Source organism: Mobula hypostoma, chromosome X1 (assembly GCF_963921235.1).
Source record: "Mobula hypostoma chromosome X1, sMobHyp1.1, whole genome shotgun sequence".
Taxonomy (NCBI): Eukaryota; Metazoa; Chordata; class Chondrichthyes; order Myliobatiformes; family Myliobatidae; genus Mobula; species Mobula hypostoma.
In genome coordinates, this window is record NC_086128.1 from 43894785 (window position 1) to 43917556 (window position 22772).

The 22772-nt window shown below is 40.3% G+C and overlaps 1 protein-coding gene across 2 annotated transcripts in view; it reads left to right on the top strand.

Moving 5' to 3' along the window:
• The window catches only part of samd14 (sterile alpha motif domain containing 14), a 177644-nt gene that overhangs the window by 110846 nt on the left and 44026 nt on the right, over nt 1–22772 (top strand). Inside the window, exons 6-7 of one of the 2 annotated variants that reach the window (XM_063037747.1) lie at nt 2998–3016; nt 5790–5867. In XM_063037747.1, coding sequence (XP_062893817.1) covers nt 2998–3016; nt 5790–5867 — 97 coding nt within the window. Of the gene's footprint in view, nt 1–2997; nt 3017–5789; nt 5868–17955; nt 18140–22772 lie in introns of both variants that reach the window. The other variant, XM_063037746.1, reaches the window with a different exon arrangement.

Here is a 22772-nt window from a genome sequence, read left to right on the forward strand (position 1 = left end):
TCTTTCTTCTTGTCCTTTCCTTTTCCCATTTAAAAATCCTAAACTAGTGGGTGGTTCCACTCGAAACTAGGGTCCCAGACCTCTATTCTTTCTTTTCGAGCGCATCCTGGGATGCCAAAACACTATTTGGGATATAGACCTAGGAAGGGACACTGACTTTGGTTCAACTTGTCCGACCATGAAATTACTTCACTACTTATGTAGAGAAAACTGGATCGTTAGCCCAGGTTTTGGGATTGCTCCTAGGTTGAGGTGAACATGAATTCTATTTGGGAAGAATAGAAAGCTACATAGAGGCCTGAAGAAACACAAAGGGAATAAAATTCATAAGAAAATAATAGGCCACTTTACACTCTGCCAGCTTTCCCTTCACAACTGCAATGAACTGTAAAATGCACTGTAGACTCATTATTGCCCATTTTATGTTACTAGCTTTTCTTTCTTTTTCAATCTTTTATTAGTTTCATAAAATAAAAACATAACATAGCAATAATACAAATAGTAGGAGATACATTGTTGTACTTAAAATGAGTAATTATAAGACCAAATAGTATAAATTGACAAAACTCCCAATCGTGTTGGATAACAATGAATAATACAGGACAAAAAAAACTGAAGAAAAATCATGAAAAAGAAAAAAAAGAAAAAAAACAAACCCCATCCCAAAAAAAAAACTAAACTAAACAGAATTAGTCAACTAAACTAAAAGACTTGGGCAATTCTAACAACTTAAAAATGGAAAAGAAGAAAACCTTAGTGTCGACGACTCCATTCCTCTCAACCAACAGTACAGAGAAGTAAAATAAGTTTGGAAATGGTCAAATTACATCATATGAAAATGCTGAATGAATGGCCTCCAAGTTTTTTCAAATTTAATGGAAGGGTCATAAACCGCACTTCTAATTTTTTTCCAAATTCAAACACACCATAGTTTGTGAAAACCAATGAAATACAGCAGGTGGGTTAATCTCTTTTCAATTCAGCAAAATGGATCTTCTGGCCATTAAAGTAAGAAATGCAATCATTCTTCGTGATGAAGAGGTTAAATAACTTGAATCTATCATTGGTAATCCAAAGATAGCAGTAATTGGATGAGGTTGTAAGTCTATATTCAAAACCGATTATTATACCGATTGAAAAATGGGGAAAAATTCTTCAATTGGTTAATTTATCCTCTATATGTGCTACAAATGTGTTGATACAGTTTAAAGTAGTGCACAGGGCTCACATGTCCAAAGATAAACTATCTCGTTATTATTCTTATATTAATACAATATGTGATAGATGTCATTTCGAGATAGCTTCTTTAACTCACATGTTTTGGTCATGTCCTTTGTTGGAAAAATATTGGAAAGATATTTTTGATATGTTATTATCTTTTAATGACAACTTTTGAAAAATTTCTTTCTTTAAGCTCTATTTTATTAGACTGTCAACTACCAGCTGTTTATATTTGTTCTAAGATATGTTTTTGTATATTAAAATATGACAGATAAAAAGTAAACTCTGTAGGAGTAATTTCACCTTTGTTGGAAGATATCACAGTTTGATTTTCTTGCTGCATTTTTTGTACAAAAGGTCCCAACTAAGCTAATGACAAATATCTATCACTTAGCAAACCTGGTGATTGGTTTTGTGATTACATCTGTGGTTGCATTAAGAATCAGAGTCAAACATGAAGCCTCTTATCTTCAAATAATTTCCAGTTTATCACACTACCATTATACCATAAGCACATTGTTTACTTTTCTATACTGTTAGCAGTCCTTTATACTTTGGTCAGACTGAGTTATTTTGTTGGGGGAGAAAAGCACACAGAAAATTGTTAATTCATGCCATAAAGTCACAAATTCAGTGGCACTTATTTGAAACTGATCACTACTTTTTCCATGAATGTTTCATAGACAGCTTCACTTTGAGCAAATAATCCCAATGACACTTCACATTACTTTCCTCCCCACTTTCAAAGGTCTCCCTGAAAACTATCTTCTCCAATTTTTGAATTTTCTACACAACACTATATTCCATCCTGGATTACTGCCCAATTTTTGTTTGTGAAGAAATGTTACAAACCACTTCGTACAAAGGGCAGAATATCAAAACAAATTATTGGTTTTGTAGAACAAGAATAGATCCTGTTCAGAAGGAGCAGCATTGTATTATTGTAGAGAATTGTAAAGCCTCAGCTTCCCTGTTCAGCTTGTGCTGAGGTTGTGGTTATCCCTGTTTAAAATGGATCCAAGTCATTTCACTTTAGAAAGTTACTGTAATCTGGTCAAAAACATAAGGTTAGAAATGATCCAATTTTTATCTTTTACCTCAGAAATGAACACATTAAGGAATTGGTTCAGGTTCTGTATCCAAGACTTCAACTAAATCTGAGAAACCAGGAGGAATAGGAATGCAGATTACCTCCCCCTCCCATATTATTGCTCTGCCTCTCCATGAGGACTTGCCAATCAGTGAAACATGTCAGGCACAAGTAGCGTTCATGTGGTCCTACAACCAAATTTTACCAAGCTTGAGTTTCTTAGTTCATTCACACATTGCAACTAATTTTAACTCCATAGTTTGCCCAAGTTTTAATGTATAACAGCTACTTAAAGGAAAAAAATGAAAGAGCCATGAATAGATTTATTCCATACGATAGTAAATTGCAGCCTCTAATTTTTCTTGCAATTAAGTAATCTGTGTTGACAGAACCACTTTAGATCTTTACTGTTATCCTATCCATGGGAACCATAAAAAGGCAACTTATATTGAACATGTATTACTGTTATGAGAGCGGCATATATAACGTCTGTTAGATCGATGTTCTCGTACAGAGTATTGAACAAAAAGGCTGTTTATGACGCTTCTTATTGCAGAGAAAGCCATAAAAGCAGCCCTATTTGACATTTTGGATTACTTGCTATTTAATCTTTGAAATAACAAAAAGAAAAATTGTGCTGTGGCCTGCTATATTTTATTCATTAGTTTTTCTATCTCTTATCACAGTCTGAAGATCTTGCGCCAGGTAGGTGGAAGGAACCAAGGAAGTTAATGTCAAATACCTGACAACAAATCTGGTGATTCGTTCCATAAACAGTGTTCACAGTCAGGATATAACAATAACATCATGTTCTCCTATCCTGTATTTTTATTGGTGACAATAACCACATTTTCCTGGTAAATACTTATCCATAAAGCAATGTACAGTAAATTATCAATTCACTATTTTTGGTTGCTTGTTGGATTTTGCTAGGCACAATTTAATTGTTGTATTTTCCCAAAGTACAAATGCAACAATACTTCAGATAAAAGCAGTTGGTTCGATAACATTTCAACTTTGTGAAGCGAATGGTACTACATAATTATCTAGAACTTCCTCATCACCTGAAGACTTCAGTAAATAGAAGGTGCAACACACACAACTGCTAGCAACTAGTGACCAAGAGCTCCATGTGTGAGTGTCCTTTGGTTGGTGTGTCTGAGGGACCTGGTTAACCGATTGGTCAGTGAGGGAGGGGCAAAATTGATTAATTGCTTAATTTTGTTTCTAAATAGCTGTTTTTTTTTCTCGTGGGATGACTGCTTGTAAACTCCATGGCACTGTGGCATGAGATGGCAGGCATTACTGATCCAGCCTATTGTAGTGTGCACTGCACCTGAGTAGAATGTGTCAAGGAAATCAGATATCTATGGATACGGACATACTGTGACAGGGGGGATTTGGGGGGCAAGATTAGGTGGGGAAAGAAACTTGGTTGCAGGGAGGAGACATGAATCTGTTGGGGGAGGGGGTGACATGCTATGAGCCAACTGCTAGGAACCAGTGACCGCGATCTCCATATGTGGGTGTAAGTGTCCTTTGGTTGCTGTGTATGAGGGACCAGGTTAGCCGATTGGTCAGTGAGGGTGGGGCAAAAGTGGTTAATTGGTGAATGGAGAGTGAATTGGAGAATTGATTAGTGCTTAGTGAATGGGAAAATTGGGACAGGCAGTGCTGGGAGCTGAGGAAGAGGTGAGCTGGGAGCACAAAGAGAAGCCACTAAACAAATATCTCAAAGGAAGTTCTCAAATCAGACTTCCAGGGCCAAGCTGGGATGTGCTCAGAGACACTCCCTGTCAATGACTTGAAGGTGGGTATCGTAGGCAAGTAATTCATAGACTGCAAGGACTCCCTCAGTGAGAATGCATCTGCCTGCTGTCATTCATGCATTGCCAGCAGATGCACAAATAACTTGGAATAAAAATCCCAGACTTTGTAATCATGTGGAAAGCTAATGATTTTCATTCATAATTTATTTATTCAGAGAAAAAATGATTTTTTTTTTCAGAGCAAACAACGACTGGTTGCTGCAAAATCTGATTTCCAGGCAAATACTTTTTGGATACTTTTCAATATGAATGACAAGTAAAAATGCTCATGAGTGACAATGGAGTGAACAAGACAGAGAGCAAGAGAAATCAATTTTAGTGTAATCTGTGCTTCAGCAGAATATAAATTAAGCAACTTAAAAATACTCTTGCTTAAAAGAGAAAATGCTAACCATTACTAAAGTTATAGTGGTTAAAATTCTGATCTAGTATGGAACAGTGCGAACTTAAGACTATAAGACCATAAGATATAGAAAGAGAATCAGGCCATTCAGCCCATTAAGACTGCTCCACCATTCCACCATGGCTGATTTAGTATCCCTCTCAATCCCTTTCTCCTGCCATAGCACAACCAAAACAAACTTCAGTTCATATGTGTGTATATATACTTACCCATAAAGCAGATAAAATGGGGAATCCCCTGTATATCTGAGGATCTGCAGTATGTTGTGATGAAAAATTCTGTGCTGGTTATACCCACTGAAAAATCATTAACTCTCAGATTGGTTAAGTTGCTCATTAGCTGCTTTGGGAATGTAGTAGGTTCATTTCTGAGGTTATGCAAAATAATGTAGAACAAATTAAAATAAAATCTAAAATGAGATAGTTTCTCATTAAAAATCTTCCCCTTTTGACCTGAATAAATTAATGTTGAAAGGAAATAAAACAAAACTCTGGTGTAGATGCAGAAGCAGAGCAGTTAGCTGCAGGCCATAAATGATTAAATAGAAATCATAGACAGAAAATAGTCAGAATGAGGACAGAATGTTAATAAGGTTAAAGTGAAAGACCAAAAATTTAAATACCTCTGTAATTAACATTGTCAGCATCACCACAGAGTGAGGTGTCAGCGATAACTAAGCCTTTCTCAAAGCATGCCTGGGCCACATTTATGTGCTGTTAGATTCAATTCTGGAAACTGCACCTAGGAAAGGATGTCAAGGCCTCAGAAGCTGCAGAAGGGATTTACTGGAATGCTGGTGTAGACTTCATTCAAGTGAAGAAATTGGAGGCTTGTGACCTAAAGCAGGTGATATTATTAGGAGTGTTAATAATCACACTTATTTCTAATGGAGTAAGTAAGCGAAAAAAGTCGGAGTGTTGGACACCAAGATTTACGGTCTTTGGTCAATGAAACTACAGGAGCGGAAAATACGTTGTTCAACTGGCAGAAGTGATTTGGAGTTTGGGACGGGGTGGGGGGGGGGTTGCTGAGAGCCAAAAGGGGATGAGTCACTCCATAATCATTAAATACATATACGATGTATTAGTGTACGTATACAGCATGGAAACTTGTTCTTTGGCTCCTGACTCCACCCATCCTATCAGATTCTAGCTTAGAGAGTTAATGAAGAGCTGGATTCTTACTGCTACTAACTCTGAAGAATTCCAATGACTATGGTTTGTAACACATGCCTGCACTGTTACAGGGTACAGCTGCGAAGATCCTCATCCACCAAAGGAAGAAAAGCAGAGAAGGCAGCAAACAGACTGTCTACTGGCAGCAGGTAAAATCAAGCTGTGAGTCGGCACACTACCACATCTTCGCACATAGCTGAAAGGGTTTGAAAGTATGACTCAAAGTTGTTGCATGACGTTGCAAAATCTCTGCTGATGTATTCGAGTTGATTTCACCACATTAACTTCTACCACCAATGATAGTTCCCCTTCAATGATGTTTTAGAGTGGGGTGGACCACATAATAATTCCTTTGACTATAAAAGCAGAAACAGAAGATCTCGTCAAATTTATCTTTGGTGGACTCTTACTCATAAATAGGTTATGCTTTAAGCTGAGTAAGGAATTTTGCCTGTGATATTATGAGCAAAAGATGCCTGCTTTACAAGAGTCTGGAATGTCATAGATTTGAACGAGTTGTGTTTTGCATAGAGTGGGCTGGAAATTTTCTTTTTAAAGCATTTAAATATGCAAATGTAGGCCCCACTGCATTATAGCTTCACCTCCACATTTTCACCTTTGAACTCACATGAACAAGTGATGCAAATGTTCTGGCAGTGCAATGGATTTTGTTGCAGGTAGGACATCTTCTTTTCCAGCAAAGAGAAGCCTGGAAGTTGACTTGCTCTCATTTTGACACAGCTTTCCGTAATCCTTCAGTAACCACTGGTTAGGCAACTCAGATGTATAGTGCCATACTGCATATGCTCATCTCACAGGTACCCGGAACTGTGCATCCAGTAGAGGACACTAACTTGTGTATTTAAGAAGCCTCCCATTTGCAACAGCTGGGCAGACTACTCATCTATTTAAAAGCTTAGTTTTAGAACAAGCGGTCTACCATCTAAGACAGATGACGACACAGAACCTGGAATGAGCTGCTAGAAGAAGTCGTTGGGGTTGGTACTATTGCAACATTTAAGAGGCAGTTGAATAGGTACATGGAGGGGAGGGGCTTGGAAGATTATGGGCAAAACACGGGCAACTGGGAAGAGCAGGGAAGTTGCTGTGGTCAGCATGGACCAGTTGGGCCGAAGGGCCAATTTCCATGCTGTATTACTTCATGAATCTAATTTGGAGTTTGGATTTCTCTCACCCAAAAAGCTGCAGAGGCTTTGTCGTTGGAAGTAATTAAAGGTGAGAAAAGGTTTCGGCTACTGGGGGAGTCGAGGATTCTGGGGAACAATCAGTGAAGTGGAGGTGAGGCCTGTTATGTACATGTGGAGCAAAAACTACAATGGAGTAGTACGCTTAAACGTTTTACTCAGACATATTGGTAATAGTACACGCTAGACAACGTACAGTGTGGGAGCATTGAGCCAGGCCCTCCAAGATGAAAACTCGTGCACTCCAAAAGCTTGCGCCAAAAGAGAGAACCCTCCATATGTAGGAGGCCCAATTGATTCACCGCGCAATTAAAATGGCTGCATGCGCACTTGCCAATTCTTGCAATCGGCCTTCTTTTGTTTTGCTTTTCATCACCAAGTATTATGTAGGTGCGAAACTAGAACAACAACGAAGAAGTAGGACTAAATGTTTTTACTGAGTCATGTTAGTAATGGTACATGCGGGGCTACATACACTGTGGGAGCGACAAACCGGGCCTGCCAAGACAAAAAACATGCGCATTCGAAAGCCTGTGCCTAAAAGAGAGCTCTCCAGGTGTAGGAGCCCCAATCAATTCACTGCACAATCAAATTGCCTCATGCACACTTGCCAATTTTTTGCAATCGATCTGATACAGTACAAGGCCAAGCTCAGACCAACTGTGATCTTGGATAGTCAACATTTCAAGATGAGAGTTAAGATGAAGGCTCTTGACCTGAAATGTTGACTGTCCGTTTCCCTCCATAGATACTGCCTGACCTGCTCAGTTACTCCAGTGCTTGGTGTGTTGTTGTAGATTTCCAGAGCTCTCTTGTGTCTCATCCTTAATTTTACTGAGTGGCAGAGCAAGGTCAGGAAGTTGTATGACCTGTTTCTGCTTCTATTAGTTGTGTTTAATGTACTTTAACTAGTGCTGAACTTGGGCTAGGCAACATAAGCTGCCAAGTAACAGTAAGTGGACCTTGTAACCTTAATTCATATCCAGAACAAGACTGTCCAAGAGATGCCAGCATGAGCGGAGATCAAGTTTCAGGAAATCACTTAGACCTGAAAATTCTCGCTAGGTCCCAAAACAAACCCTCTTAGCCAAAGGATCAGAAACCAGATAAACTGGATTTCAGAAAAACCATATCAATAATTGTGCTTATTTTCACAATTGTGCAGTGGCCTATTCTCATTTGTCTGATTGCAGGTTGATTTTATTGTAGGTAAGCTCCTTCAGTCGGAATAATCCTAGTTTTATGATTTTATGGCTGTTCTTCATTTCAAGGTTGCAGATTCCTGAAGACTGGGCTCTTTCCCAGCCTTTGATATCCCAAACTTGCCTGAAGCAACATTCAGACGTGGCTTTAAATAGTTGAGTGGGTTTCTTATCTAGTTCTGGTGTAGCCTGATTAAATGTACATATCCACTGGCTGTACCAGTTGGATTAATGTGGGTTAAGTTGCACATTGCAGGCACTACCTATTTGAGTGGCCCAATCAGGTCTCTGAAAGATGAATTAAGAAGGGAACAAAGGAAGTTCCACATATATTTTAGTTAGATCAGGAGATATCTTTCCCTTTCACGACTTCTTTCCCTTTGACCAGCATGTGACTGGGATGTTTGCCCTTACTCACATCTTCCTCAGTATGCTCCATAGATAAATCTTTTGAAGATCTTGCTTTTGTGCTGGACGGAACAAAGGTGCTACACCTGCCCCTACACCTTCTCCCTCAGCACAATTCAAGGCCCCAAACAGTCCTTCCAGGTGAGGCGATGCTTCGCCTGCAAGTCTGTCAGAGTCATCTACTGTATCTGGTGCTCTTGGTGCGGCCTCCTCTACATCGGTGAGACCGGATGTACAAACGTGTAGATTAGAAAATCATTTTGTCAAGCACCTTTGCTCCATCCACCACAAAAGGTGGGATTTTATAGTGGCCACCCATTTCAATCCAACTTCCCATTTCCATTCCACTGTGTCTGTCCATGGTCTCCTCTACTGCCATGATGAGTGCATACTCAATTTGGAGGAACAAAACCTTATATTTTGTCTAGGCATCCTCTAATTTGATAGCATGAAAATCAATTTATCTATCTTCCAGTAATTTCTCCCCTCTCCCCCTTCTCTCTTTTCCCAGTCCCTATTCTGGCTCTCCCTTACCCCTTCTCTTCTCCTCACCTGTCCATCACCTTCATCTAGTGCCCATGCTCTTACATTTCTCCACTAATCCACTCTCTTCTCCTGTCAGATTCCTGCTTCTTTAGCCCTTTACCTCTTCCACCTATCATCTCCCAGCTGCTCACTTCATCCCCTATCCCCACCCACCCATCTTCCCCCTCACCTAATTTCACCTATCTCCTTCCCCTCAGACTGTATGCCTTCCTCTCATCCTACCTTCTTAATCTGGCTTCTTCTCCCTTCCTTTCCAGTTCTGACGAAGGATCTCAGCCTGAAATGTCGACTGTTTATTCCTCTCCATAGATGCTATCTGACCTGCTCAGTTCCTCCAGCATTTTCTGTGTGTTACTCTGGTTTCCAGCATTGCAGAATCTCTTGTGTTTAAGAGTTATTCCAATCTCCTTCTTTTCATTTTACAGTAAGGGGAAAAAGTGAACATTTATAACTAAGAATATCAAAGTAAAAAGCATCGTTAGCAGCAGATAATTATTACACAAAGTTAGTATATAATCCATCAGATACCATGATTTTTAGAAGAATTAATAGTTTTATTGGCTTGGAATCTGTATTGAAACTAAGTTTTTTGTAAGATTGCTGTAAAATAGAAGTATTTGCACATACTGTATATACATATCAATCATTTAAACTGCTGGTTTTTCATCACTCTTAAATGGAATTATTTTTTCTTTGTTATTTGTGCCTTATAATCAATCAAATCAATTGAGATGGGTGGCTTTAAGGAAAAATACGATTAACTTTTTACATTAAGTATGTTAACACCTCTATAAAAATGACAGATGACTTTATACTTATCTCACCTATTTGGAGACCATTTGACCCATTGTGTGTGTACCATCTCCCCAAAGTAATCTCTTTAATCCTACTATATCTCTCTTTATTTCCCTTTACTCCTGCAATTTATTCTCTTACACATACACATCACCCCCCCACCCACTCCCAATTCATTTTGTCAATAACTTGCACTAACATTTAAAACTTACACATAAGAGCATTTGCTTTTGCCAACAGCCAACATTCGTTTCTAGCTCCACATGTTAAAGTGCACAAGATGTTTGAAATGCAAATCAGATTGTACAGCAACTAAAAGAGATTGGAAAAGGTTGCAGCTGGAGAATTTTAATGGAACTCAGTTCTAAGATTTGTTTTGAATCATGCTTAAAGCCGATTATAGCTAAAATTTAATGATTTAAAATAGTTACACTATCAGTTGAATTCTTGTCTGACTTTGGTTTGACAGAGGCCCCAGGACAGAGAAGGATGTGATAATAGATCTTTTCTTTCTTTGAATGTAAAATGCAAGGCCTGGGGAGATGAACATCGGCAGATTTTAGATTTCTGTTTCTGCATTAATGTAATATGTCTGGGCTGGCATTTCGACAACCAAGAATTGGACTCTGACACTGTGATGAGTTTCCCACAACTATTTCTGTTTTCATTGACTTTCCATAACTATTTTTGAAGTTGTATGCCCTCAGATTCCACCCACTCAGTAAATGCATCATTACTATAAATTATACCTGATTCTGTTCTTGCCTTTTGTCCCTGGCAATAACATAGTAATCCAGCAACATTAGAACTAGGAAGAAACCATTCTCATACCTGCTCTGCCACTCAATTCGATCATATCTGGTCTGTACGTCAAATCCACTTGCCTCACTTTTGCTCCTTTTATTATAATAGCTCTGCCCATTAAAACTTATGTACTAAAGCAAAATATTGTGGCTTGCTGGCAATACTTAATAAAATCAGAGAATGCTTGAAACTTCTAGACAGTCATGAGAGATGTTATGGATGTGATGGGAGGTGAGGACCTCGCTATAATTGCTGTCACTAAGGAGGTAATGCTGGGCAAACTAGTGGCCCTAAAGATAGACAGATCCCCTGGTCCTGACTGGATGCATCTCAGGGTATTGAAAGAAATGGTGGCTGTTACAACAGATGCATTTGTGTTAATTTACCAAAATTTTCTGGACTCTGGGCAGGTCCTGGCAGATTGGAAGATAGCTAATGTCATGCCACTGTTTAATAAAGAATGCAGGCAAAAGGTGTGTAACTATAGACCAAATGAGTTCCGCCAGCATTTTATGCATGTAACTGTAGGCTAGTTATCTTAATGTCTGTAGTGGAGAAAGTGTTTGAAGCTATCATTATGGAAGAAAAAGCAAGATATCTGGTATAAGTGTTTCCATCAGGCAGACACAGCATGCACTCATGAAAGGCAGGCTCTGTTTGACAAACGTACTGGAGTTCTTTGAGGATAGAACGAGCATAGTGGATAGAGGGGAACAGGTGGATGTTGTATAGTTGGATTTCCAGAAGGTGTCACATAAACACTTATCCATAAGATAAGGATGCATGGAGTTGTGGGGAATATATTAGCATGGATGGAAGATTGGTTAACCAATAGAAGGCACAGAGTTGAGTTAAATGGGTGTTTCTCTGGATGGCGGTCAGTGGTGAGCGGATTGCTGCAAGGGTTTATGCTGGGCCTGAAAATGTTTATGATATACATTAATGATTTAGAAGAGGGGACTGAGGGTAGTGTACCTGAGTTTGCTGATGAACTACACTGAGTGGAAAAACAGATTGTGCAGAGGATGTGAAGAGTCTGCAGAAAGATGTGGTTAGATTAAGGAACTGGGCAAGGGTCTGGAAGATGGAGTACAATGCTGGTAAATGCAAGGTCATCTAGTTTGGAAAGAAAAATTAAAAGTCAGATTGTATGGTGAAAGATTGCAGCAAGCTGTTGCGCAGAGGGACTTGGGAATTGCTTATATATGATTTGCAAAAGGTTGATTTGCAGATGTTACGGGTTATCAGGAAGGCAAATAGAATATTGGCCTTCATTGCTAGCAGGATTGAATTTAAGAGCAGAGAGGTTGTGATGCAGCTGTACAGGATATTGGTGCAGCCACAAATGGAGTACTGCATGCTCTTCTAGTCTCCTTACTTGTGGAAAAATGTAAACAACAGGAATTCTGCAGATGCTGGAAATTCAAGCAACACACATCAAAGTTGCTGGTGAACGCAGCAGGCCAGGCAGCATCTGTAGGAAGAGGTGCAGTCGACGTTTCAGGCCGAGACCCTTCGTCAGGACTAACTGAAGGAAGAGTGAGTAAGGGATTTGAAAGTTGGAGGGGGAGATCCAAAATAATAGGAGAAGACAGGAGGGGGAGGGATAGAGCCAAGAGCTGGACAGGTGATAGGCAAAAGGGGATACGAGAGGATCATGGGACAGGAGGTCCGGGAAGAAAGACAAGGGGGGGGACCCAGAGGATGGACAAGAGGTATATTCAGAGGGACAGAGGGAGAAAAAGGAGAGTGAGAGAAAGAATGTGTGCATAAAAATAAATAACAGATGGGGTACGAGGGGGAGGTGGGGCATTAGCGGAAGTTAGAGAAGTCGATGTTCATGCCATCAGGAGGTGGAAAAATGTACTGGCTTTGGAAGTGATGCAGAGAAGGTTCATCAGTTTGATTCTGAAGATGAGGGTTTAGCCTATGACGAGAGATTGAGTCGCCTGGGACTATACTCACGGGAACTCAGTAGAATGAGAGGGGATCTTACAGAAGCATATAAAATTATGAAAGGGATAGATAGGTTAGAGGAAAGCTATTTCCACTGGAAAGTGACACTAGAACTGGGGGACATAGCCTCAAGATTTGGGGGAAGAGATTTAGGAGATGAAGAGAAACCGCTTTTCACAGAATAGTGGAATCTGTAGAATTATCTGCCCTGGGAAGCTGCAGAGGCTACCTCATTAAATATATTTAAGACTCAGTTTGATAGATTTTTGGATAGCAGAGGAATTAAGGGCTATGGGGAAAAGACAGGTAAGTGGAGCTGAGTTCACAGCCAGTTCAGCCATGATGTTATTGTATGGTGGAGCAGGCGCAAAGGATCAGGCCTGCCCCTGCTCCTACTTGTTATGTACTTATGTAACCTGCAGACTGAGAAAAATAGTTAATGGTTTGGATGCTCATGAGAACAATTTATTGACTAAGATCATTACTTCATTAACCATTTAACCCAATCTTACTTTGAGCAGATCTTCCCAGCCAGAATATTGTAAATGAAGCAAGGTCCACCCCGACTGGCAGACATTATGTAGAAGAGAGACTTCATGTTATAAATCTCACCAAATTGCTTTAATAGCTGGTAAAGCCATCCCTTCCGGCTGAACTAGATGTCCAACAGCATGAATCTTTTTTGAATTGTTTCTACACATTTGATTCATTATCCAATGTGTAGAAACAATTAAAAAATATTATTACACAAATATTAAGGCAAAAAGATATAAAATACAGGAAAATTTAAATAAATACATTTAAGTTACCTCTGTTAAACCAAACAGTTATACAATACAGGTCGGGTCACAGATCACTCGGTCGGTGAGCATCTGGGGGACAGTGACCACCACTCTCTGTCCTTTAACATTATCATGGAAAAGGATAGAATCAGAGAGGACAGGAAAATTTTTAATTGGGGAAGGGCAAATTATGAGACTATAAGGCTAGAACTTGCGGGTGTGAATTGGGAGGATGTTTTTGCAGGGAAATGTACTATGGACATGTGGTCGATGTTTAGAGATCTCTTGCAGGAGGTTAGGGATAAACTTGTCCTGGTGAGGAAGATAAAGAATGGTAGGGTGAAGGAACCATGGGTGACAAGTGAGGTGGAAAATCTAGTCAGGTAGAAGAAGGCAGCATACATGAGGTTTAGGAAGCAAGGATCAGATGGGTGTATTGAGGAATATAGGGTAGCAAGAAAGGAGCTTAAGAAGGGGCTGAGGAGAGCAAGAAGAGGGCATGAGAAGGCCTTGGCGAGTAGGGTAAAGGAAAACCCCAAGGCATTTTTCAATTATGTGAAGAACAAAAGGATGACAGGAGTGAAGATAGGACCGATTAGAGATAAAAGTGGGAAGATGTGCCTGGAGGCTGTGGAAGTGAGCGAGGTCCTCAATGAATACTTCTCTTCGGTATTCACCAATGAGAGGGAACTTGATGATGGTGAGGACAATATGAGTGAGATTGATGTTCTGAAGCATGTTGATATTAAGGGAGAGGAGGTGTTGGAGTTGTTAAAATACATTAAGACGGATAAGTCCCCAGGGCCTGACGGAATGTTCCCCAGCCTGCACCATGAGGTGAGGGAAGAGATTGCTGAGCCTCTGGTTAGGATCTTCATGTCCTCGTTGTCCACGGGAATGGTACCATTGGATTGGAAGGAGGCGAATGTTGTCCCCTTGTTCAAAAAAGGTAGTAGGGTTAGTCCGGGTAATTATAGACCAGTGAGCCTTATGTCTGTGGTGGGAAATCTGTTGGAAAAGATTCTTAGAGATAGGATCTCTGGGCATTTAGAGAATCATGGTCTGATCAGGGACAGTCAGCATGGTTTTGTGAAGGGCAGATCATGTCTAAAAAGCCTGATAGAGTTCTTTGAGGAGGTGACCAGGCATATAGATGAGGGTAGTGCAGTGGATATGATCTACATGGATTTTAGTAAGGCATTTGACAAGGTTCCACACGGTAGGCTTATTCAGAAAGTTAGAAGGCATGGGATCCAGGGAAGTTTGGCCAGGTGGAATTGGTTCACCTCAGAAGGCAGAGGGTGGTGGTGGAGGGAGTACATTCAGAATGGAGGATTGTGACTAGTGGTGTCCCACAAGGATCTGTTCTGGGACCTCTACTTTTCATGATTTTTATTAACGACCTGGATGTGGGGGTAGAAGGCTGGGTTGGCAAGTTTGCAGACGACAAAAGGTTGGTGGTGTTGTAGATAGTGTAGAGGATTGTTAAAGATTGCAGAGAGACATTGATAGGATGCAGAAGTGGGCTGAGAAGTGGCAGATGGAGCTCAACCTGGAGAAGTGTGAGGTGGTACACTTTGGAAGGACAAATTCCAAGGCACAGTACAAAGAAAATGGCAGGATACTTGGTAGTGTGGAGGAGCAGAGGGAGGGATCTGGGGGTACATGTCCACAGATCCCTGAAAGTTGCCGCACAGGTGGATAGGGTAGTTACAAAAGCTTATGGGGTGTTAGCTTTCATAAGTCGAGGGATAGAACTTAAGAGTCGTGAGGTAATGATGCAGCTCTATAAAACTCTGGTTAGGCCACACTTGGAGTACTGTGTCCATTTCTGGTCACCTCACTATAGGAAGGATGTGGATGCATTGGAAAGGGTACAGAGAAGATTTACCAGGATGCTGCCTGGTTTAGAGAGTATGCATTATGATCAGAGATTAAGGGAGCTAGGGATTTACTCTTTGGAGAGAAGGAGGGGTGGGAAGTTCAAAGGGGATATTAGAGGAAGGTTTTTTACTCAGAGAGTGGTTGGTGCGTGGAATGCACTGCCTGAGTCAGTGGTGGAGGCAGATATACTAGTGAAATTTAAGAGACTGCTAGACAGGTATATGGAGGAATTTGAGGTGGGGGCTTATATGGGAGGTAGGGTTTCAGGGTTGGCACAACATTGTGGGCCAAAAGGCCTGTGCTGTACTATTCTATGTTCTAATACTTAAAACTTATCTCTCTCTCCCAGCTCACATGAGAGAAGAGCTGGCCAAAATTGACTGGAAGGGGACACTAGCAGAATAACAATAGCTGGAGTTTCTGGGAGCAATTCAGAAGGCGCAGGATAGATATATCCCAAAGAAGAAGAAATATTCTAAAGGGAGGATGACACAGCTGTGGCTGACAAGGGGAGTCAAAGAAAGCATAAAAGGAAAAGAGAGGGCATATAATATAGCAAAAATTCGTAGGAAGTTAGAGGATTGAAAAGCTTTTAAAAACCAACAGAGGGCAACTAAAATGCCATAAGGAGTGAAAAGATGAAATATGAAGGTAAGCTAGCCAATAATCTAAAGAGAACACTAAAGGTTTATTCAGACATATAACGAGTAAAAGAGAGGTGAGATTGGATATTGAACTGCTGGAAAATTGCACTGGGGACATAGTAATGAGGGACAAAGAAATTCCTGATGAACTTAGTAATTATTTTCCATCAGTCTTCACTGTGGAAGACACTAGCAGTATTGCATAAATTCAAGAGTGTCAGGGAGCAGAGGTGAGTGAGGTTGCTATTACTATGGAGAAGGTACTTGAGAAGCTGAAAGGTCTGAAGGTAGATGAGTCAGCTGGACCAGATGAACTACACGCCGGGGTTCTGAAAGAGGTAGCTGAAGAGATTGTGGGGGCAAAAATAGTGATCTTTCAAGAATCACTGGATTCTGGAAAGATTCAAGAGGACTGAAAAATTGCAAATGTCACTCCACTCTTTAAGGGATGGAGGCAGAAGAAAGGAAATTATCGGCCAGTTAGCCAGACTTTAGTGATGGGAAAGTTTTTGAAGTCCATTATTAAAGTTGAGGTTTCAGGGTACTTGGAGGCACATGATAAAATAGGCATGGTTTCCTTAAGGGGAAATCTATCCTGATAAATATGTTATGGCTAAATATGTTTGGCTTTGTGGCTGCATTTGAGGACAATATGAAGATAGATAGAGGGGCAGTTAGTGTTGACGCAGCAAGAAGCCTGCCAAAAGACTTGGACAGGTTAGGAGAATGAGCAAGGAACTGGCAGATGGAATATAGTGTTGGGAAGTGTAGGGTCATGCATTTTGGTAGATGGAATAATGGTGTAGACTATTTTCTAAACATGGAGAACATTCAAAAATCAGAGGTGCAAAAGGACTTGGGAGTCCTTGTACAGAGTTCCCTTAAGGTTAATGTTAAGGTTGAGCTGGTGGTAAGAAAGGCAAATACAAGGTTAACATTCATTTTGAAAGGACTAGAATGTAAGAGCAAGGATGTGATGCTGAGGCTTTATAAGGCAGATCACACCTGGTTTATTGTGATCAGTTTTGGGCCCCCTGTCAAAGAAAAGATGTTCTGGCATTGGAGGGGGTCTAGGGGAGGTTCATGAGATTTATTCCAGGACTGAAAAGGTTAACATATAGGACCATTTGATGGCTCTGGGCCTATATTTGCTGAAGTTTAGAAGAATGAGAGTGGATCTCATTGAAACCTATTGAATATTGAAAGGCTTAGATAGGGTAGATGTGGAGAGGATGTTTCCTATAGTGGGAGAGTCTAGAGAGGTGAATCCGTGGAATTCATTGCCATAGATGGCTCTGGAGGTCAAATCATTGACTATACTTAAAGTGGTGGTTGGTAGGTTCTTGATTTGTCAGAGAGTTAAAGGTGATGGGGAGAAGGCAGGAGAAAGGGGTTGAGAGGGATAATAAATCAGCCACGGTGGAATGGCAGATCAGAATAAGTGGACTATATAGGCCAAATTCTGCTCCTATGTCTTAGCATCCTTTGGTCTTGAATGGAGTTGTTGAATCTGCACAAGGTCAAACGGCACAGTGTCAGTAGGATGTTGTCTCCCATTGCTGGACTTTACATCAGAGGCTAATGAGTGTAATGGCGATGAACAACTATGGGAAAACGCAGAAGTTCTGCTTTTTGTGGATACTTATAATAAAGCCCCAAGTTTTTACAGTTATAAAATGCCAATATTTCTCAAAAATGTGAGCTGTTGTATCAGGCCTTCTTCCTTCAGAGGTTTGAAATCTGTGATTGCCCTTGTACTCACAGTATTATGGGGAGAGAGTTCCCCATTTTACAGCCCATAAAATAAAAAGCATCACATATTGGGTCTACCTGACACTTAATTTATCTGTGCATATCCCATGCACCATAAATCTAGTTACCTTCATCCAGACTTTGGAATTGGTTGATCAGCCTTTTCTAATTTTCTAAGTTGATTTGTAAAGTCTCCTGTGTCATTGATTATGCTTTCAATTTGCTCCTCATTCTGACTCTCGCCTCTTCCTGTTTGCAGGGAGTCTGTTGATAGCCCAATCAGTATTCTGGCTTCTGCCAAGGCTGCAGTGCCACAGTTTGTGCCTTTCTCATGGTTCACTGACAGCAGCAAAGGGTCAACCACCTCCAGTAGCACAATGTCACCAACCTGCTCTCCAAGAATGTCCTCCCATGGACTTTCTCCGAAAAAGTCTGCTTCCCAGGTAGGGCTATTGTCAGTCTTTGTTAAAAATTGGTTGGAAATTATCAAGAGGTCTACAGATAGATCAAAATGCAGAATTTATTATAGGTTCAACCAAAGGATGTCCCTCCCTTAAAACTGCTAAAGGTGAATCAAATTTTCTTGTTAGAATGCTTTGGCGCTGAAAGTTTGTGGCTGGATTCAACAAGTGAAAAAGCTATTGACTGTGAGGTAGACATAGGAAGAAACAAATAAAACACAGCGCAAAGATTTGTAAATTAAAAATCTGTAGTACTTAATGGCTACAGGAATTTATAAACAAGCATGTTCAACTGTGTATGATGTCACTTTCAGCGCCAATTATTGATGACATATTTAGGAATGTTGTTCAAGTGTGAATGTTGCAGTTGGTCTTTCTTCATTATAATTGGGGAAGACTTGGCTTCATTTTGATGTTAATGACATTACTTTCAATGGTGTGATAAGCACGTCAAATATAGTGACTGTGGTGGGGGACTAATTGATAGTAATGTGTTGAATACCTCAGTAGGAATATACTGATAATAATGTGGTAGATGTGGTGGTTACTTTCTCCCTTGTTGCAAACCATCATTACCTGGCACTTTAATGGTGTGGCATTTATCTGCCACTTATCGGTCCATACCTGAATGTAATTTAGGTCCTGCAGCATGTACAAACGTAGACATGCAAAGCTTTGTTTGATGTGGAGTTGTGAATGGAACTGAGCATTGTGCACTCATCAGTAAACAACTCCACTTCTGACCTCATGTCGGGTGGAAAAGCATGAAGAAAATAATTGAAGATATTTGGATCTGGGAACACTGGCCTGACGAACTCCTGCGATGATTTCACCTGGCTGGGATGATTGACCTCTTATATCGACAACCACCTTCCCTTCTGTAATCTACAATTCTAACCATTGGAGTTTCTTTTCTTGATGCCCATTGCTGGACTCCGTGTTGTCACAATTGCTGAAATGCTGCTTTGACAAAGGGAGTCGCTCTCACCTCATGTCTGGAATTCGACTGTCTGGTCCATATTTGGACTCAGGTCGTGATGAGGTCTGGAATTGAGTGGAACTGAAACAGTGAACTGGTTATTGACAAGGAAGTGCAAATGAAAGTACTGTCAATTTGCACATACATACTTTCTTCGCTTTACTGATGATTGAAAGTGGGCTGGAGGGCAATAACACCAGCAATTTTCCATATTGTACATTAGATTACTGCTTCTTACATTTACTAGCACACCCTGTTTAGAGGTGGAGCTAGTTCAGGAATACAGGACTTTGGTACTGCAATTACGCTGTTGTCTGATTCCATTGCTTTTGCTGCATCCAACGTTGTCAGCCTTTTCGTAATATACTCAACTTAACACTGATGCATTTTGTGTCTATGCAGCTCAGGAACTTGCTGAGCTTCTTTTAATAACACTGTCTAAACTCCTGACCAAGCCTGTTTGCCACATTCTGATGGGGACCTATCAGTGCTGCGCTAATGTCTGGCACATGCAGTACCTTCATGACACAGAATGTGTAGGCATCTACAACAGATTCAAGAACAATAACCGGTCCTGATGAAGGGTTACAGCCCAAAATGTTGACTGTCTATTCCTTTCCATAGATGTTGCCTGATCCGCTGAGTTCCCTCAGCATTTTGTTGGTGTTACTCTGGATTTCCAGCATCTGCAGAATCTCATGTGTTTCAGTATTAAGTCATTTCTGACATTTAGGACAGCAAAAGGTTTAAAAATTGCATGAGGATTTTCTTCATAATACTTAAAATATGCTCATGGCAGGTCTTGACTATTTAAAGTAACTGGAACAATCCTAACATTTTTAGGGTCATTTGTATACATGAACCTCATTAGAATCTATTTAAAATGCTAGAATTTCAAACAATTATTTAGAACACTCTCAATAACAGAGTGTCCTGGAGGCTCCATGCTATGTTGGTTGAATATGCTAAAATTACTTATTTTGAAAGATTCATAAGACTCATTGGAAATGTTAACTCACTGGTTGACTTCCTTTGCGTACCTGTCTATACAATGATCTATACCATTCTTTTGTTTAAGCCAAGTCTTTAAGCTTGTCCAGGTGTACTGAGAATATGAGTGGGGTATGAAAATACTGATTAAAATGGCATATTGATTTCTGGCAAGAAACACTATTTCAGACAATCAGCTCTATTGCAACCTATATTATAGCACTGAAGGAAGAGTTCTACAACAGTGGAGAAATCCCCTCTGTCAAAGTTCAAAGTTCAAAATTTATTATTGAAGTACAATTATGTCCCCATATTCTACCCTGAAATTCATTTTCTTATGTGCATTCACAGTAGATACAAAGAAACACATTATAACCAATGAAAAACTACACACAAAGATGGACAAACAACCAAAGTGCAAAAACAACCAAACTGTCCAAATAGAAAAAGAAAAACTACTACTAATAATAATAATAATAAATAAATAAGTCATAAATAATATTGAGAACATGAGTTATAGAGTCCTTGGATGTGAATCCATAGGTTGTGGAAACAGTTCAGTGTTGAGATGAGTGAAGTTTTCCATTCTGGTTCAGAAGCCTAATGGTTGAAGGGTAATAACTGTTCCTGAACCTGGTGGTGTGGGTCCTGAGGCTCCTGTACCTCCTGTACCTCCTTCCTGATGGCAGCAGCGAGAAGAGAGCATGTCCTGGATGGTGGGAGTCCTTGATGATGGATGCTGCTTTCTTGTGGCAACACTCCTCATGGATATCAGTTACTCCCATGTTTCTAAGAATAAATAACTGGAACTGAATTCAAGAATATTTCTGAAAAGAAAGAAGAAAACCCTGTAGAACATAGCATCATTATCTTCACTGGTGTGAATTACAAAACTGTATAATCCATTTGGTGCTCATGACACTGTCTCTCATACACTGGAGACCAAACACAGATTGGGCAACCATTCTGCAGAGCACCTCCACAGAACTACCCAGATGCCTGTCACTTTAATATTCCCTCCCACATCCACTCTGATCCATGTATCTGCAGACTCCTGCATTGTTTCAATGAGGTCCAATGTAAGTTCAGAGAACAATAACTGACCCTCTGTCTGGGGAAAGTGCAGCCTTTGGGATTCAATACCAAATACAACAAGGACAGGTAATTTTTTTTCCTGTCTGCATCAGAACTGAGCAGTAACTCTATAATTCTCCGTAATCCCCCTTTCTCTCTCCCATTAATCAACCAGACAGCTCCATGAGTAGTGCTTCAATATGGCAATAATGCCTCATCCTATCTCATTGTCCTAACCATCCCGCCAACACCCACTCTGCAACTCAAAAATAATTTGTTTCCCTGCTTCCCTGGTGCTGTTGAAGGATAATTCAGTTTCTCTGTCTATAGCTGCTGCCTGATCTGTTGAGTTTTTGCAGCATTAGCTTCGGACCCAACTGATGAAATGATTCACATAGTAAAATGTAAGTGACACATATCAGGAGTTAATGGCAATGACCCAGAGTTCATTTAAGCCTGGAATCTTCAAGTAGCATGTGATTTTTTAAATGGAATACATGATGCTATAATAATGAGTGCAGAAAACAAGGATGTTATGTCATGTTTCTGGCAAGGCTTTTGCTCTACTGTGGGTTCCGTACTTCAAGAAGGATGCCAGATTCTGAGGGGTGAGTGAAATCAGTTTTTGGAGAGACTAGAGGGGCTGAGAAGATGAATGGCAAGGTGGTTCAAAAATCAACTGTTTCCAGTGAGACAAATGTCAGCAAGCACAGGACCAAGAATCAATCAACAAAGAACGCTGATGGAGCATGATGAATGCTCTTTTTGTGCAGTCCACACACATGATGCCAGTTGTGTGCAGAATGGCCCTGTGTTGAGCTGACGATTATTGGACAGGTACAAAATGGCTTCTTTGTGGAAGAAGGGTTCCAATGAGAGCATGTGTAAAGGATAGTTCACGGGTCGTGAAGCAGCAGTCTCTTTAAAACAAAATGGCAGACCTGAAACCTCATTAAAGTTAATGCAAGCAGTCTGCATTGGAAATGTTTTTTCATCCTGTTTGTGGAAGAGCTGAGGACTAGCTGGTGTAGACTGGAAACAATTGGCAATAGAATCAGGTGTTGAAGAGGAAATTTGCTTTTCATGCTACAGGTAGTCATGAACTTCATGATCTGAATGGATGCTGAAAGCAGATGCAATTGTTTCTCTCAGAAGGGAACAGGATAGATACTTGAGAAAGAAGACGTACATTTGCTGTAGAAAAGGAGCCAGAGAATAAAACTGCCTGCATTGCTCTTGCAGACAATTAGTGTGAGCTCAATGGATAGCAGACGTTTTTGGTTCCTTCTTTTACAGCTTCTTTCAGTGCTGTAAAAATTCAATTTTGTGATTGCTCTGTTTACGTAATGAGACACATTCATATCCATTGAACATTGACTGCTGTAATGGAATAAATGTTACAATATTAATAGCAATACGTTGGAGGAAGAGGTGGAGGGAATGATGTGTATGCTATAGATAGGAATGGTCCCATACTACCTGGTTCAGGAAAAGATATTACACTTCGACCCTCAGCTGAACTAGTGTGGGTAACTTCAGTTACCTCAACACTGAATTGATTCCACGACCTAT